General features: G+C 29.9%; 1 protein-coding gene across 1 annotated transcript in view; it reads right to left on the reverse strand.

Moving 5' to 3' along the window:
• Positions 1-2,058: 2,058 nt before the first annotated feature.
• LOC113553271 (heterogeneous nuclear ribonucleoprotein C-like 3) overlaps positions 2,059-19,316 on the reverse strand; it is a 119,717-nt gene continuing 102,459 nt past the window's right edge. The window contains exons 6-10 of the mRNA XM_026956511.1: positions 16,238-16,467; positions 15,148-15,294; positions 12,828-13,015; positions 5,662-6,010; positions 2,059-2,978 (exon numbers count right to left, since the gene is read on the reverse strand). Of these exons, the coding sequence (XP_026812312.1) occupies positions 5,759-6,010; positions 12,828-13,015; positions 15,148-15,294; positions 16,238-16,467 (817 nt within the window). The 3' untranslated portion in view covers positions 2,059-2,978; positions 5,662-5,758. The remainder of the gene's footprint in view (positions 2,979-5,661; positions 6,011-12,827; positions 13,016-15,147; positions 15,295-16,237; positions 16,468-19,316) is intronic.

Consider the following 19,316-nt stretch of genomic DNA (forward strand, 5'->3'; position numbering starts at 1 on the left):
TATAACACCGAAAAATTAACCACAGCTATACACATTAATATTTTACTGCTGTCATTAATTTTGTAGATCCAACCGATAACTTGAGTACATGCTCAAGCTATTTGCAGAAAATCATTTATGTTTTTATGATAATTTGTGATATTTCACATACAAGTACCTACTCATATCTTGCTTTTGAAAGAATTTAAAATAAATTGTTAAGGTAGGTGAAGGACAGTACAATTTTTTCATCTTTAAGTTTAATAATACTCTGTCTATTAATTGCTATTGATTCTAATATTTTAATTAATCCATACAACATTTGAATGTTTAGCAACGTAAATTGCTCTATAATATTACATTTTATAACGGAAACAATAAATGAATAGTTCTATTCATGGAGAATTGTTTAAAAAAAAAATCTAAATAGCTTAACAATAAATTAATTTTACAAACCAGGTAGGTATCTTTTACAATCTATATAGGGTTTACATTTAATTCTCGGAAAAGCTGTTTAACATTTAAGTGCTGAATTATACGTATACAGTCAGTAATTTATGTAAAAAACACCATATCTTACTCCCGTTTACTAGTTCTACCGCGTCTTAACGGCCAAGTATTTTGCAGTCATGTACAGAAAAAAACAATGGAGCAGCTAAACATCAATATAAAATACAATACATCAGAAAAATATAGCACTTAAAGTTAAAATTAAACAAGTGCACGATATTTTTAATTCTGATATTATATTTACACAGGGTAATTCAACTGCAAGCATGTCCTTCCCCGTCTTGTTTTTTCTTTAATGCATTTATTTAAATTCTTATATTTAAAATTTTTAAACATATTTAAAGATTATACTTTCAAATGCTTTTGAAACTACTAGCTAACCTATACCTAACCGTATAATACGATGAACTTCATTCGAAAAAAAACGATAATCTAATTTTTTTCACTGTAATTTATTAAACATGATTTTTTTGAAAATATTGTACGGTAATGCCTTCGTCATATTATTTGTAAAAAAAAAATCTTTGAAAAAATGAATACTTTTCAAGGAAATTAGTTTTTATATTAAAAAAAAAAACCATTATGTACAATATACATACACACTGCATATATTGTAGTAAAACGTATGACTACAGTCGTGGTTAGCGCTGAAACAGGTTAAAATAAATGTATAACACGTATATTATACTTTTAAATATTGCCAAACAATTTATTAGATACAATAAATTATATATTTATAAGACTAGAGTACAATGATATTAGACCGCACAATTGTTGTAGGCTAAGTGGGTATAATATGATTGTTTATACACATGGATATAATATTTATGACAAAAAATTTAATAATATATAAACTTTGATACATAATGGTCTAACCGTTATGCGTTTAAACGTAATGATATGTATTACTTAACATTATATTATAAAAAAAAAAAAAAAATTGTACCTAAAGTATACGCTAGTCGAGTGAACAACAGAAATTTTTTTTTATACACATAATTTATTATAATTATCATAAGAATATATTATCATCAGTGTTAGGCAAAAATATATTTTATATTTAATTAACATATAGCTAAACAAAATTAACTACGGATGACGATTGCATTAATTTCACTAACTATTTATTAATTCAATGAATTTATAATGTATTCATTACATTTTAAATGTAATATTTATGACCTCAAAACATCTGTTAATCATTGAGTTTTATTCCGAACACTGATAAGTGAAATATTATATAAGCGTAGTATGATGCAGAGTAAGTATGATATTATAACTTTTTGAAACAGTTTTTTGTAGTTTCAATGCGAAATCCAATACGATTGAATTGTATGCATGGTGTTTCTTTTAATAGTCGGGTAATCGGTTTTTCAGTTTCTCTAGAAGTTTTTGGAAATATTTTAATTATTATTTAACTATTTTTATTATATTATTATGTATATTTTTATAATTATTTTTATATCATCATTGTTTAAATTTTTTTAATGATATACGCAATTTAATTTGCAAAATAATACGTTAATACATGATAGCTGTTATTAAAAATAATAAAAATATAATTTTTTTTCAAAATATTTTATTAAAACGAGTTCAAATTATAAGAAAATTTTTTTTTCTCTAAAATTGCTTAAAACTTTTTGAGAAAATGGCCCAGAAAGCATTTAAGAATGATTATACACTCCAAATATTGTATTATATTATATTATATTATAGGTACTAACCTAATCTAGCCAAACCGTTTCACATTTTATTATTTGTGATTATAATATTTTCAAATGCTGCCTGAGGAGTGTTAACATTTCAATGAATTGCCCTGTATACAATACATACCTAGTAATCATACCTATCTATATTACACGCATAATTGTAATTTGTTTCGTCAAGCATGAAAAATTATTCTGCTTAAAATCGATACATGTATTATATGCATTCGTAGAATCTCCGATATTGTTATTGTGCATTATTTTATAGTTGAAATAAAATAAAAACGATACATTTATTATATATATATAAATATTATTATAGGCGCCTTGAACGATGAGTGTTACGTTCACCGTACACAAGTATTAGGTGGTCTTAAAAATGTACGTATAAATATTATGTAGTGATGAAAAAGAAAATTATTAAAAAAAGTTGTTTTTAACTAGCAAGTAAATTAATAATAATTTCTATTTAATAATAATAATATCCAACTGAACTCTTAAGTACTTTTGCAAAGAATCGTCAAGGGATTCAAATTTTCCTTAAACATATTTAATGTAATATAAACGTAATACGTCATGTTTTTTTAACATACGTTATAGGTTACGTACATTATAATATTATATTACAATAATAACAATAACAACAATCACAATAATAATGATGATGATGATGATAATAATAATGATAATAATAATAATAATAATAATATTGCTGTATTGACCGTATGAATGGTGCGGAAGTTACCTAGTGTTCTGGCGGTAGTGTTAGTTTGAAAAGCAAATCTGAAATGAAAATAATAAAATAAATAAAATTGTATAAGACATGCATGCACGTAACAGTTCACAACGATAAGTAGTTGTTTAATATATATTCATATAATTTTGTTGGTATACAATACTTTCATCACTACAATACCATTATTTGTGTGGTTTAATAAAAAAGGTTATTAAAAAATCCTGAAATTTAAACAATGTTTAAAACCTGAATTTAGGCGTTATTGCCTTGTATTAAAATGTTGACTTAAACTTTCATAAAATAAGAAAGAAAAATGAATATTTGTTTAAGCTTTAAGCTAATCCCCCCCCAGTGACATGTTATTTTTAGGTAATTATTATTTTTACAATGGATTTAAATATATACCGCGCTACCACGTGACAGTCTCATTGCAAATCAAATGTCATTCAAATTTATATCGTAAGTAAAACATTGTACTATAAATTTAATGTTTTCGTTGAATGTGACAAACAAAGTTCGAGGTGAGTTTTTATTGTGTTTTTTAGAAGATTTAAATGACAGCTAAAACAATTCGACTTTTAAATATGAAAAAGTTTACATTTTTTGTTAATTATGTGGCTCATTGTAGTCTAACACAGTGTGGTTGTTAGCTATTATTGTTATTTAAATATTTATATCCTAACATAGAAATAAATCCTAATAACAAATATGGCACTACATACGGTCAACTCACGGTATACCGAATTTCAAGGGATCTAGAAAACCGTGAAGTTAGGTTAGGTAAAGTCCGTTAATCGATATTTGTATTATAGATCAAGATTCAAGGTATTTATAAAGGAACGACAGTTACGTTAGTTGTATCGAGATTTTCGTTAAACTGAGCTCCGTTATATTATCGTGAGTTGACTGTATATTATAATAATAGTCCCATTTACCCAAAAATGAAATTAATCAAAATAATGCAATATTTAGAAATAATTAGAAGTAGCACTTAGAAGTATAATTAAAATGATTAAAATGGTTTGATGAATATCGTTAGAACATTTTTAATGATTTTTATTGCCATAAAAAAACTATAAGTATTTTATAATGCTTTTAACAGGGTATAATAAATACTGGTGTTAAAAAGTGTACACAATTGACCGTATTTTTGAATTCACGTTATTATTATTTAACACAAGCAGATTGAATAAAAGTCTTGTTACATACTAACTGCGTGCCAAATATATCTATAAAAAAGTTCTAATCTGAATCGTTGCCCGATTAATATTTGCTGTATTTATTGTACCTATATAATATTATATAGTTTACATTGACAGTTTTATTTTACAATTGTATTCGTGTTTTACTATTTATTTATAATAGCGAATAAGAAAAAAACCATGTGTAGTGAGAAAAATCGACTGATATAAATTTCGTTATTATAAATGTTTGAAAAATATATTAATTGACATTGCAGTGTTAAAAATACTTATAAGGCGCATTCTCAATTAAATACGAATAATGTGATTACTAAACAAGTTATGCAAAACATGACCACAAAAAATAAAGTGATGAAAATTAAACAGACTGTAAGTAATCAATTAAAACGAACAGTTGTTATCAATATTAACGAAAAGCTAAGTGAAATTGCTCATATCCATCTTTCACAAGCGCAGGTTCTTTGATAACATATTAATATCATACACGCTAAAATCACTCAACCCAGAATTCGGGAGGAAATTTTTACCGCGGGACGCAACTAGTAGCCACCCATTTTGAGGATGTGTTTGACCCTCTTCCTTTCACAGAAACTAGGTTTATTCCTTTTTATATTAAAATACTAAAAAATAATAATTTATGACAATTAATAATAGTAAATATCTTAACATTTTTAAAATATAACAACAATAAAACGTTTGTAAGCTTCGATAAGAGGAGAAAACCATTTATTTTACATCTTGTTGTAATTTTGTAATGAAATTTTTCACACCTTTTTCCCTTTCATTTTTATTAAAACCAATATTTTAGAATGATCGTACTGATTACATTGATACTGTTAACAATTATATATTATATTGTACATAATAAACAAACGATACAATTTTAAGTTATTTTTAAAATACTTAGAGTCAATTGGTATCTGGTTTTTAACTAGAATATATAAAAAAATTAGAGTTTAAAAATATAACTAAAAATATTTTACTTCCATATGTTAGATATTTAATTTTATAATCAAATTAAAAAATTCCTAAAACTTATTCCAAAAATGCTTGAAAATCAAAGAGGGAATCACGTGTGACAGAATACTTATAATTTGTTAACGAAAAAGTAAAAATTAAATTTTAGTTTCTCTCTTATGGGGAAAATACAAGATCATTAATATATTTTATGGTGGATCATAACACACATTACTGATCTTATGTCTCGAGGTTTATTCATTTTTATCAACAAGTAACATGTGAATAATGTTTTATGATAGGAAAAGTATGAAATATAATTTCGTGTTTCTAAAAGTTCAAAATAGAGATGTTATAATGGTGTGTATTTGAAAACATATTATTTTGTTAGTTTTCCCCTCTAAATTATTAGGAAAATCAAAAAACGATGCATTTTTTTGTTAAAAATTGTGTTTTTGTACCATAGACGTTCAAATATCAAAAACCGAAAAAATGACACGACCTCTATAAAGTGTAATCGTGACAGCGGTGGTCGTTAAGTCGGGTTCGTTGCTTACTTATAGATAATTACCTATTTATGATATAATAATATACTATAATATATTATGGCGACGAAATGATAATATTATATATGTATACGGTATATAATATTGTTATTTGTTTGCGGTTCAGTGGACGCCCATAAGTGCTTGGATGTTAGGCTGTTGTATGAGACAAGTCTGACAGGAAGATGTCATCTGCGGTGCATCGGTCAACTCCTTTTCCGTTTCGCCGATGAAGCTCATTGCCGTTGGAGAGGTGTCATCACGAACGCGATCATTGTCCATCGGTTCGTACAACTCGTTACGGCCTCCGCACAGAGACTCGTCAGCCGACCCGTTTGCGTCTTCGTCGATGTTCACTTGAGCGCCAACGGAACACTGAAATTGTGATAAATCAAAAATGAAATTATTATTATCATTGTTATTATTTTTCATAGTTTTCACCATATATTACTGAACATACTGTGTTATATACTGTAGGTAGCATTCCTACTATTATTTTTTCATTCATGCACGTATCGTCCCCCGATTAGTTTTCTCAACTAATTGTATACACGAGCCTTCTCGTGTATACAAATAAAATAACATTTATTGGAAAATGGAATTTTTTTTATAATCCATAGTGTTGAAAATTGACTACAATATATCTAATATTTTTCATATTATATTATAGGTGTACAAAGTATAGTTCTGTAATAAACAACTGAGGTTTATCCAAGCAAATGTTTCTTTTTTTGTTCCTATGCGTTTGTCGTCATGAAATTTAATCCTCTGGTAACTCAGAATGCATCAGTATGGTTTTTGTTTTAATTTTTAATATGTTTCAATAATACAATATTATAAATTTATAAAAATAGATAATTTAGTTACAGCGCTGACTCGTGGATTATTATATTTACATCACATTTTTAATTGACTATTATATCAGTGATGGCCCTGAACTAGACTACTAGAGCCAGTTATATAATATAATTTTTATATCACATTGAAAACAACTACCAACGCGTAATATATAAATATTATACTTGGTGCGATTGATCAATACTATTACGCATATATACGTATAGAATTGATACTATTTGAAGTTTTAAGAAACTTTAAAGCGTTGATTAAGATTTAAAAACGATAAAGCTTTCATCCGAAAACACTCCGAGGTATCTGAGAAAATTGATATTCAATTACAAATATCATTATGTATATTATGATGAGTTTTTCGAAAATATAGCCACGTAGAAAATATTAGGATAACCAGGATCCGAGGAGTGGTGAATGAAAAGATACCTCAATGTCTTAGAAATTAATCGAACACCCACGCAATAATAAAAACACGCTGATAACAAAAGGTTGTTTTATCAAAGCGATCGGCGATGGAACAACATCAAATGGCTAAAACAATTTTGGCGGAGTGCAAACGATAGGTCTTGTCGGCAAAACGGGCAAAGGAAAGTGAATTGTGTTTGAAAAATTCCTTGACTAGGTATTAAAAAAAAAAAAATAACGACAACAACTACAGCCCACAAGTCACAACCAACGAATACTCCAAAAACGTTCTCGGCCGATTGAAAATATATCGAAGTGAAAAAAAAAATACATAAAAGAAAAGTTTCTATCCCGGTAATATCGCTACGTAATTGTTATGAGCTTAATTAACAAAAACCACTACATATTAATTCCACGGCGCGTTTTTCAAATTTTATATTGTGCAAGTCAACTTGTTTTTAAGTACCACGAATGTTCGAACGTATACGCATAATGTATAATGTTTTTAATATAATATAATATTATACAGTTGATTCTATCACGTCGATATGATACCATTTATAAGTATTTGAACTATAGTACCAACAATAAGACACTTCTATAATAACTAAGCTTGTACGCCAAAAACATCAAGATAGGAAAACTTTTTAACTAACTCTTTTTATTTTCAGCAGAGGCTTTCGTTTAACGAGTTTGGTATATTTTTTATATTGTATATCGTATATTTTTATTATTATTATTTTTATTTTTTTTTTTTTTTGTAGGAAGAAGTACTCCAAAAGTTTCATCAGACACTCCATGTAATGGATTAAAAATTGGACAGCGGACACGGATCGGGAAAAAAAATATTTTCGTAACAACGCATTATTATTGCTATTACTTATTATAAGATAAAATGTTTATAAATAGTTATTATACATATTATTACAAAGCAAAAGATCTGAATTCGTCACTATCCGGTGGGAAAAAGTATAATCTATTATTTAATATAATTATAATTATATTTATGTATATAATTAATTACTAGTAAGTTTTAAAAATGTGTATTGAATTATTTTTGAATAACAGCTATTAATACTTGGAAAGTTGGAAAACTCAGATTTTTGTTTTTGTGAATGTCGATTGTTGTTTTTTTTTTCATATGTATATAATTTTGATTAATGATAATAATTTAAGATAATATATAAATTCAGTAGAACGAATGTTTGCCTATAAATAATAACAATGTATATAACATATAACATGAATCATGATATATATATATATACATAACGTCCGTATTCCGTTTCGACTTTCGACATATTGAAGCATCGTCATGGGCGACACGATGGCGCCTATAATACTCCCCTAGCTATTTGTATTCACCGTGAAGTCTCCATGTCGCGAGTGAATTAAGGACGGGCGGTGACGTGTTCATGGACTTTTGTTGTCACACAGGGTGGGTCGCTGTTTTTACCCGTCGCACCAGTGATATAAGTATATATAACATCGATACGACGATAATACAATAACAATATGATACAATACATACATACACACACCCATCACGTCTCAATAATATACAAAATAATATTTTACGAGTCACATATAAATTAGTTGAATTAAATAAATATAAGAGTATCTACGATATCGCTGAATATGGTTGGCTGTTATTTGCAGTGAGCCGCGTCAAGCTGTGTTGCCGTCCCGGGGTAAATTAAAATATGCCGCCCTTAAGTAAATTACAATTCAAAAAATTTCGCACCCCGGGGCAATTGCCCTCCGTCAAACGCGGCTCTGGTTATTTGCAATATGTAATGCTTCAAATTTTAGTTTCACTTTGATTATCAAAATATTATAATATCGCCCCTATATCATTTTATATTCATTATTGGATTTGATTGAGATTTTTTTTAGAATTTTCGTTAAACCGTTCATCAACTGTCTGTCTATCCGTACCGTTATTCGAATTGATTGGTATTAACTCAATCACACACACACACACACACACACATACAAACGCATGTATTATGTATATATGTATACAATGAATTAATAAAAAAATCGTATTTTGTGTAATCATAAACGTGTAACGGGCAACATAGAATACCTTAGCGGGTCACATGTATATTATAAACATAGGAAATCGTTGTGTGTGTGTGTGGATTTCGGTTGATATAATGTAAGTCGTGTTTGCAGCACGCTTCACGGGTTATCGCATTGTTGTTTTTTATTTACTTCCCAATATAGTAACAGCGGCAGCGGTAACTTTAATAACTTAATGTCAGACAAAGTCCTAGACACGAAGCCCGGTCGTCACGCACCACGCCCACGATTGATCACTTCCGGTGGTTATCATTCCGTCGGTTTTTAGGGTGTGGCCGTTCCCTCGTTACGCCGGGCGGTGTTGCGTTTGCGAGCTTGCCCGTAGTACCTACAAACATATATTTCTTCGACGTGTCTATGTGTGTATTCGCGTATAACGTGTATATTTTGATTCCGTTCGGTGTTTTAATTACGACCTCGGAACGGCAAGCCGGTCACCACTCGCCAGATGGTTGCGTCGGAGGGTGTTGTGTCGTGACGGACAAGTGCAGTGGCAGTATGGTATTATTCGTTCATCGCGTTTATGTACATAGGTACACTTACGTTGTAAAGGAGACACGCGAAGTCAATCGACCAGAAACGCCTGTGTATTCGTCATTGCCATCGCTATCCGCGTCACGTCAGATATACTACAGTTATACGCGTATAGCCAGCTCGGCCTCCCGCCCGTCGCGGGTAAACACAAAACGCGGGATTTGTGTCCTCGTCGAATTTACGACCGAAAATTAAAAAAAAAAATCTAAAATATAGAGCTCTGACACGCAACTTAGTACCAAACGTCGCACACGCTGTACAACGTGCAGGCGAGTAAAGTTTCGACTTCACCGTAAAACGATGAGCTTATTATTTATTATATAGGTATAAAATATAGTATAGCAATATTATTTGAATTTTACCGGGTTAAAAAGAGTTTATTTTTCTTTGGTTACGCGTTTTGCTTCAGTTGAAATATTCAATGTAAATACTATTATAATGATTAATTTAAGGTATTCATCTTCTTAATAATCATGGATATATTTTTGATTTAAATACTAAACACTGGAGACACATTTAATAAATGCTTAAGAGCCAACGCAAATCTAATGTTGCGTTATACTCATTTATAAGTATTTTTACATCGAAAATAAATGTACAATAAAGAAAGAAAATCATAGTTGCAAATTATAAAAATAATTATCGTATTATTTCTATTACAAATAATGGTTTAATAATCTTTTAACAATAATAACCATTCAAATAGACAAAATAATATTTTATTATTCGAAAAGCCAAAAATAAATTCATGTGGTAAACTACTCTACAATAATTTAAAGCGGTCGAAAAAATAAGCTATAAACATTTTCAAAATCTCAAGGAATCTATTAGTATACATTGAAAAAAGTCCAGTAGTTTTTGGGTTTATACAAGACTAACTTTCTTACATAATTTAATTCCGATTTCCAAATTGTAATTTTCTTTAGTGTAATAAACATTATTTTATCTAGGTATAGCAAATTATTGTTGTTCATATCGAATTTCAGTAGAATTAATTTTAGTTTTTTTTTTACTCTAAGGACTTTTATTTTATTTTTAAAACGACCGTACCTATTTGTATGGAATAATTAAATTCCAAATACGTTTTGACCTGTAGTATTGCTATATGTCGCAAAATAATAAACGTATATAAAGTCACGAAGGATGAACAGTTGACGAGTCTCTGAAATATCATTTTTCGGTTGGACAATCAGTGAAATGTGTTTTTGTTGTATTTTCACTATTCCTGTGAGGTTTTATAGCTGTAGGAGCTAGCTAGTGTAATGGTGTTAGACAATCCACGCTATGGTTGCAACCTCAAATATAAAATATAATAAAGTAAGTATGATATTCGGCCAATACTTTACAAAAACATCTCGAGGGGCTAAAACGAAAATAGTAATAATACTAATAATAGACTAGATTTTATTACGTCGAATTATGTGTCAGAGTAATAGGTAGACATAGATTGTAGTTTATCAAATAAACTTTGGTCGGCATAGCATAATATATACATTTAAGTCTATATTATTTAGTCGATACACTTCATTTGTTCGGCGTTTTTATAATTTAAATAAGCGGTTTTTGGAATATTCACCGTGTTCAACGATACAATTATTTACATTGCAATTAATTTCAATATTGTTCTCGTAAAGATTGATTATTAAAACGATACGGATCATGGGAGAAAAAAAGAAGTTATTTAATCGCGTAGTATAACAAAACGGATTAAAATGCCAGGAAACGTGCCTTGAGATACCTAATGGTATTGCTGTTCGGTCTGACCTTTTGGAAATACACTCGTTTGTGTAAAAAAAAAAAAATGAAAACACATACCGACAATACGCCGGGCAGAATTCGTTCGTGTTATACCGCGTTGGCAAAATCTCAAAAAGAATAAAATAAAAGATCAACTTGCCGGACATGCCCCCGGGGATCGCGGCTTAATTGACGCGTGCGTTCCTCCACCCACCCGGCTTATGCGTAAACCTGCCTACGTTTCGCTCGCATCTGAAACGCATTTGTTAAATTAGTCGACCCTCGTATACAGCCGGCCAACATAATATCACGGTATTCCAAACTCTTTGGGTACGTTTCGTTGTATAATGATATCGGCTGAAGCGAATGAGCGAGAAAATGACAACGGAATGACGAGATCGTAATATTATTGTTCACAATGATCGATTTACGGTTAACTCGGATTTATTCATGTTCTCGTACGAATCAAATCTGAGCGTGTGTGAGATGTATTGTTTAAATAATATAATATTGTGACTGTTTGACGAGTTCATGATTTGTACAGTTACGATAGTACATCAAAAGATTATCATGTTTAAACGTAACTAAAGCATGCCCAACATAAAATAGTCATTGTTCGTATTGTGTGCAGAGTCAAAAAAGTCTTAGAAACGTTTAAACTCTTAAAACGAGGAAATAATTTAGACACCACAGTGTACCACACTGCGTCTTAGTGAACGCAAAGAGCTACTCGTTTGTTTGTATCGATGTAAAATCTTTCATGTTTCAGACTGAAATCAGTTGCAGCTTTATAAGCGCATTTTGTATAATAATATAAAACACGGAAATACGGTAATAGAATATCGAAGATAATTAAATTAAAAACAAGAAAATAAAATAACTTTAAATAAATAATGAATTTGGCTCTTGTATTTGGTTAATATAAAATTAAATATGATTAAGATCACATTTTTTCTTTAAAATTTCTAAATACGAATACCTACATTTAATTTAATTGAAATTGTTTTGTATCTTGTTCATTACACGCAAATGTCAGGATTCAAACTATATATAAATAAAAATAGGCTAATTCGATTTATAATTAGGGTTAACGGAGTACAATAATAATAATACGATTTTAGTACGCTTTTAATTTCCGTCTTCCGGTATACTGGTAAATATAGTTGGATTCTATTGCCAAGATTTAAAATTAATGTAATGGTGTTTTATTGTACGAGTATTGAATAGTAAGTACCCAATTCATTTGTGTAATAAATTAAATAGCGTTGAACCAATTATCGTGTGTAAAAATAACGATTGTCGATAACCGTATTAGTCTGAAAACAACTAATTTAAGATTAACAGATAATATCAAGAAAGTTAATAATATGAACTTTAACCATCGATCGGTTATTAAAATCTCAAACCCTACAAACATTTATTATGTTGATATTGTTAAAACTTTATTATTAATAACTTATTAGTATAATAACGTCGTTATAACGACCAGAAAATAGTGTCAATAAAAAGGAGGGTTGACGTGAGTATGAAATGTTGTGAGTATAGGTACATATTTCATATCATCGCGAAGCCAACTTACCGTCGATCCGTTTTCTGATTCTGTACCCACAGGCGACGCCGTAACCTGGTCCCTAGTGGTCAACTGGTAGACGTTCATCATATGTGCTGATTGTGCGTGCACCATTAGATCCCAAGCGCTATCGAATGATTCTTTGCACTGGACGCACACCAAAGATATGCAGCCTTCGTTCAAGTTTCCGGGCCATTCTGCAGGACGAAAAAAACTTGAGAAATTCGTACAGGAAAATTATATAATAATATGGTCTACGAATAATAATTAATAAAATACTATTAAACAAATCGTTTAAAATATTATGTATTATAATAAAATCGTGGTGAATGTAAATTCAAACACAACCACGAAAAAAATAATCGACAAGTATAGTTTAGAGTACGAGTTTAAAATCCACCTTGTGAAAGTTCTCACTTTAATAATTAAAATTATCAATGTCTCAAGAAAAAGGGTGACCAGAAATAAAAGCACGGAAAAGAAATAATTGGTTATTAATAAGTAATATTCGTATATTTACGCGCGACTTATTATTGAATATATTTTTTAAAAAAATGACGCACAATAAACAAGATGAATATCTAAGGACATTTAATTAAGTAAAAATGAATTTACCTACTCAATATTTTGGTCATCAAACATATTTACGATGGATATAGGGGAACATTAACAAGTTAATTTAATTTTTTTTAATTTAACAGTTAACTATAGTTAGTTAATTTTTTTGATAATTTCTCTCAAATTTGTTGGTTAAAGAATCCACAATATGTCTAATTAATATCATATTTATACATAACAACTGTATAAAACTATTTAATCAGTCACATATATTGTGTTATTCTATGTATACAATGATTTTGATTTTGATTAACAATAAACTATTGGAGTTAAATAAAACATTGATGTTCACTATTAAATTTATAATTAGACTATCTCAACGTTAAATTTTTTATTATACTGATCTCTTTTGTATATTTAATTTTACAAAATAATTGTTGAATATTAGATAAGCAAAAATAACTATTAACAATAAAAACATCTTGAAAACAATAATAGAATAAAATATTAAATAGTAAATAAAGATATTCTTAAATTGAATTTTTTGTCTCTAGGATTATGTATACTTGTGATCTATACGTCTACGTTTCTTGTTTCTACCATCGAAGATATTATGACATCAAATATTATACCTATACCTATTATTAGTGAACGCTATAATTTTGGTCACGCTGTGTGCCAATAATATCTTGAGACCACGCCACGTGCTCAAATTAATGGGCGTGTATGAATTTGGAAGTTATATTGTATATTTCATTGAACTGAATTTATATGGATGTAACTGACTCTTGTATAATATTAAATTTTTCTTAATTGAGGTCGTGTAGGAACAATTCATTAAATGCTATTATTATCGACTATCGTTACTATAAACAATATAAACTCTTATACACACCATTAGTTAATTAATAATAAATTAAGTATGTTATAAGCTAAGGTACTTTAGAGTATAAGATCATGGTCGATCGGTTTACCGATCGAGTGGAAATAAATAAAATTGGCCAGGTTCCTATTATATTATGTACAGTGCGTGGTGTCCTGTCACTCGCATAGTTCCGACGATTTAATTGGTTTTCTTTTAAGTCAAAATTATTATATAATATTATTATAGGTACTCGTATAATGTTTACTACCGTTTTGACCGTAATAACACTATCGATTTTCTCAAATAGCGCTTTTAAATTATTTTACGCACATTTTTTTTTTTTTACATGAATATTATTAATATAATAATATTTAAGGACTATTCGCACATCTGGTAAGTGTCGGCACAAATTAATTTAAATCATTTTTAATGAACTTCGCATGACGATTACTCGGCTCGGCAAATGTTGCGAAACGACGAAAGTGGACAATTTGATATATATTTTTTTAATAATAACAAAACGTTAGTAGTTGATTTTAACTTTATAAGTTGTCATATAAATAGTAATTTTCTTTATAGTCTTATATTTTTTAGTTATAGTAGGGCATTACGTATTTAGGTCAGGTCTGGTAATGGATGAACTTTTTTTAAGGTTGGTTCCGGGTGATTCGTTGTGGAGTCACGACCCTGTAGCCTACTTGCTGCTATAGTATGCCGGAACAAGCAAATCTAAACTTGTATACCACAGATACACCGAAATCGATATGCATTTATTATAATTTTTAGTATTACGGATACTACGATGTAATGAACATTAATGGTGTCATAATAGGGCTATAGCAGGTTACCGTTGTTAAAACTATTTATATTTTGAAAGTATTCCATACAAATAATATAAGAAATTACTGTTATTGTTGTTGAAATTGGGCTTGACTGAGTTGTTACACTTGCACGTGAACCTGAGCTTGCAGTATTCCTTCTTGTGATCCAACAAACCTTGCAGTTCGGTGAACATTTCGCGACAGTTACCACATATCAGTATGTCTGGATTGCCTGGAAAATATCAATGGATTAGTAGAGCTCTGTACGGGTATTAATTATCACGTACATTTCGCAAGTTCGACTTGCTAACGTGATTTTGCGAGACTGTTTTAAATTAGTTAGTAACAATACCTATAATTAATTCGTATCGATTGCGCACTAAAACCTATAATCGAAAAAAAATATTATCGAAAACACAATAATACGGTGACTGGAATGAAATGCGTACGAGTACGTGTATTTAAAATATTTTTATTATCATTATTTCATAACATTTTTCATTTATAATTGTACTTGTTTTTGTATTTTTAGATTATTGTTTTTGGTCTGGAGTATCTTATATTATTTTACAATGCTTATTTTTTGTTTAAAACAATTTTGGTACATTGAGGGATTGACAATTAAGTGTCCAAATTATATCTAATAGTTATTTAGGTTTCCGATAAATATTTTAATGATTTTTTAATATTTATTTATATACTTTATCCAAATGTCTAAATTATACAATATACAAATGTATGTGGCAAATTTTATATTTCTGTCCATCCTGATTTCCAACTCCATTGTTTCTCCTCTTTTGCTATTTTTTTTATTCTTTACTAGAAACTCTGCTATTTTGTTTTTATTAATCTAATGATTTTTATTTATTTATCAAGATTAGACAATGAGGGCCTTTATTTTGTTTATAACAAAATGTCTTTAAGGTAATTTTTTATGTTTTGTTTATATTTTACCATTGCTATAATTTACAAGTATTTGATTTCTATTGATGAAAAAATAGTCTTATTCTAACTGTTAGTTTATCCAATATTTTATCTGATAAATGAATAAATAACTTAATCATCGGGAGCCGGGACAAAATAAAACTGTTATACTTGACCTCGTGGAAGATTTTGTGACCTGTAATACGTACCAAGAGTCCAAGAATAAATGCATATTACAAGTATTAACTCACTGTATAGTTTGAGTTGGTCCGGCACTATGGCGTGATGCGACTGTTGCTGTAGCCCTTGTCCAGATAGAGGTTGACCACCACCGCAGCCTCCGTTCTGATTACGGCCACCTTTTGCCGAAAACTGATGGCTAATCTTTTGACGTTTCGAAGCCTTTGAGCCTCCGTTGTTACAGTTGTTGCCTGTCACAGTGGTTGGTGGCGATATTGTCGACGATGAGGCGGCATAATAACTATAACACGTGTAGTAATGCATGGATAACCGCCAACACACAATATATTATTAGCAGATGTGTTATGTCTACTTATTTATCATTTATTTTATTGGTAGGTAACGTTCACAAGACCAACACCTAAATTGTATAGATATTTTTAATATCTAATTAGTTATGTCAGGACGACGTATTTTTTTCTCATTTATTTTTTAGTAAGTTACTTCCATTTTGACCAAATCGATTACCCCTCCGCCGACGAGCCAATTATTGTGGGGCCCACGAACGCACAATGGGTTGTAATTCATCGAGCTTTCGATATTGCACTCCTATATCACGTCTGCTCTGCTTTTCGGATCATAACTCTTTGGCCCATTAAAAACAATCCTCCTCCGCACCACGCTAACGCTCAGAACGCGTTTATAACAGCGTATTGATTTAATTTCTCGTTTTATATTTTATACGTTTGTCGATTGAGCGAGCCTGTGGGTATTATACATAAGATATCCGAAGTTTTCGTGCCGGTTTTCGAATTTAAATTTTTTTTCGCGAAATCGGATACGCCTCTCTATTCGTGACACGTTAAATGCCACAGCATTAAACACATGCACTCGACCGACGACAACACATCCTTTTCGAGAGGAAGGCGGGCGGACAAACACTGAACCGTAATCCCGTCTCGTCGACTTGACGCACAAATTTGCATTTGATGAAAGATATATCATTTTATATACCTATGGCCCATCATAATAATATAATAATACATCCTAACTCGGCGTCTGCCACCACCAGCGATTTGATACGACACGTTAAGTGTGCATCGTCAGAGGATTTTCGAATGATTTTGTTGGCAAAACGTATATCGCAAATATATTATGATAATTTATAAACGTATTAATATTATATATGTTGTGATATTGTATAAAGCCAATTTTGCGACCGGAAAATAAACATTGTGTTACTATTAGGTAAGTCGCGTCGGTGGTGGTATGTGTGTTTTATTAAGGTTTCTATAGCCAAGCTGGTCCACGACCAAACACGAAAAATACTTAAGCTTTAAGTATTTTTTCTATTTAAAATAGAATATTATAACATATAAACAGTATGTAAGATTTATTTTTTTTACAATAAGCGTATGTGCAGATAGTGTGTGTTATCATAAATAAGTCGATAAAAAGAAGCTAAAACTTGAAATAGTGATATTTTTTTTGTTTGATATTACTTCGCGTTTAATTTGGATTTATGAGGTATTCGCACATCTTATAGTCTAATTAGATTTCCGGGACTATTATTTGAGTTAAGATCTCTGATGAAGAGGTTTGTATGGTTATAGCTAAGTGGGATTCGTTTTTTTAGATTGTAGATGGATACAGTTTTGGATATGGTGCCTATTTGTAAATCAGAGTGTAGAGTGATTAGAAACATAGGAATGTGTACGCCTGTCATCGGACAGGGCGTAAGTGATTGGAATGTTTGAATTTTTTGTAAGTTTGATGGTTTCGCAGCACTCCACATTTGGAGTATTAATATAATATAATTTATACAATATGTTTTTGAAGGGTTTCACAAAAAAAAAAAATTGTTGCAGTCTCGAGAGTGCAATAGAAAGCAAAATTTGCAAATTATATATTACTAATACCTACCTATAAACTTTAATATGACTTTCAAAATTTGCACGACGGACTGGACCCACGAAACGTTTCGTACAAACCTTTATACGTAAAATGAAAATAATGAGCAAAACAATAATATTATAAATGCGAATGTGTTGCGCAGCGTGCACGTTATCATTAATGCACAACTCATGTCTTTACGAGTGCGCTGCGTCATGATTTCAATGTAAACGCGATAAATTGCGTAGATGTACACGGTTTGACGACCCCGTAATAATCGCATAAACATGTTCGCATAATATTTCAAAAATTTCATACTTGTTCAGTCGTTCGCCATACATTCGACTATTACTCGTCGTTCGGCGTAGACACATAAAATGTATGTAGTGTACGTATAATAATATGGCACGCGCATTACGGTGGACCCCTTTAGATATCGTACAAAATAATATATAACCATCCAAAATTTTCAATAAATTCTTATACGGTTCATTACCACCCCACGCCTTTTTGGCTACAACCAAATTCCTCCAGAAATTCCATTCCCTATCTCGCGCTTTGTTCACATATGTGTAATATAATATATATATATATTATAACTTATGTGATATAATAATAAATTGTCTAGAAATTAAAGTGGAGCTTTCGAGCTGATATAATATGTTTTATTATACATACTTTTTTTTTTTCACTACAATATTATATTATATGTCATGTACGATGCGCATATACATTTTTCAATAGATGGACAGAAGTCTGTATATTTTAGATACGATCTTGTCCATTTCACATATATACACATATGAAATATAATATATAACGCAGTGTGATTGTTTTATCAGGAAATACTCATTCTCTCAAAAGAAGTATAATATTTTTTTGAAAATATTTATTTTAATTAGCTTATAAGTCATCACTAAACAACGTTTTTGAAAATAAATTAATATGTTTTAAGTTATCGTTTCATAACATTTTTTTAATTTTGTAAATGACAACATCCATTATTAATTTCATACTCATCAGAAACAAAATATTTTCAAATACTTTTCAAGTTAAGTTTACTGTTAAAAAAAATCGTATACATATATCATTAAATATACAAATTTAGTGTACGAAGGATATGTCCACGATGCACTCCGAAACTACTCAATCGATTTTGATGAAATTATGATCAACGTGTATGATTTGGTCTCTATATCATATGATAGGATAGTTTTTATCCCGATTAAGGATCTCAATATTATTTCTTTATTCTGT

Source organism: Rhopalosiphum maidis, chromosome 2 (genome assembly GCF_003676215.2).
Source record: "Rhopalosiphum maidis isolate BTI-1 chromosome 2, ASM367621v3, whole genome shotgun sequence".
Taxonomy (NCBI): domain Eukaryota; kingdom Metazoa; phylum Arthropoda; class Insecta; order Hemiptera; family Aphididae; genus Rhopalosiphum; species Rhopalosiphum maidis.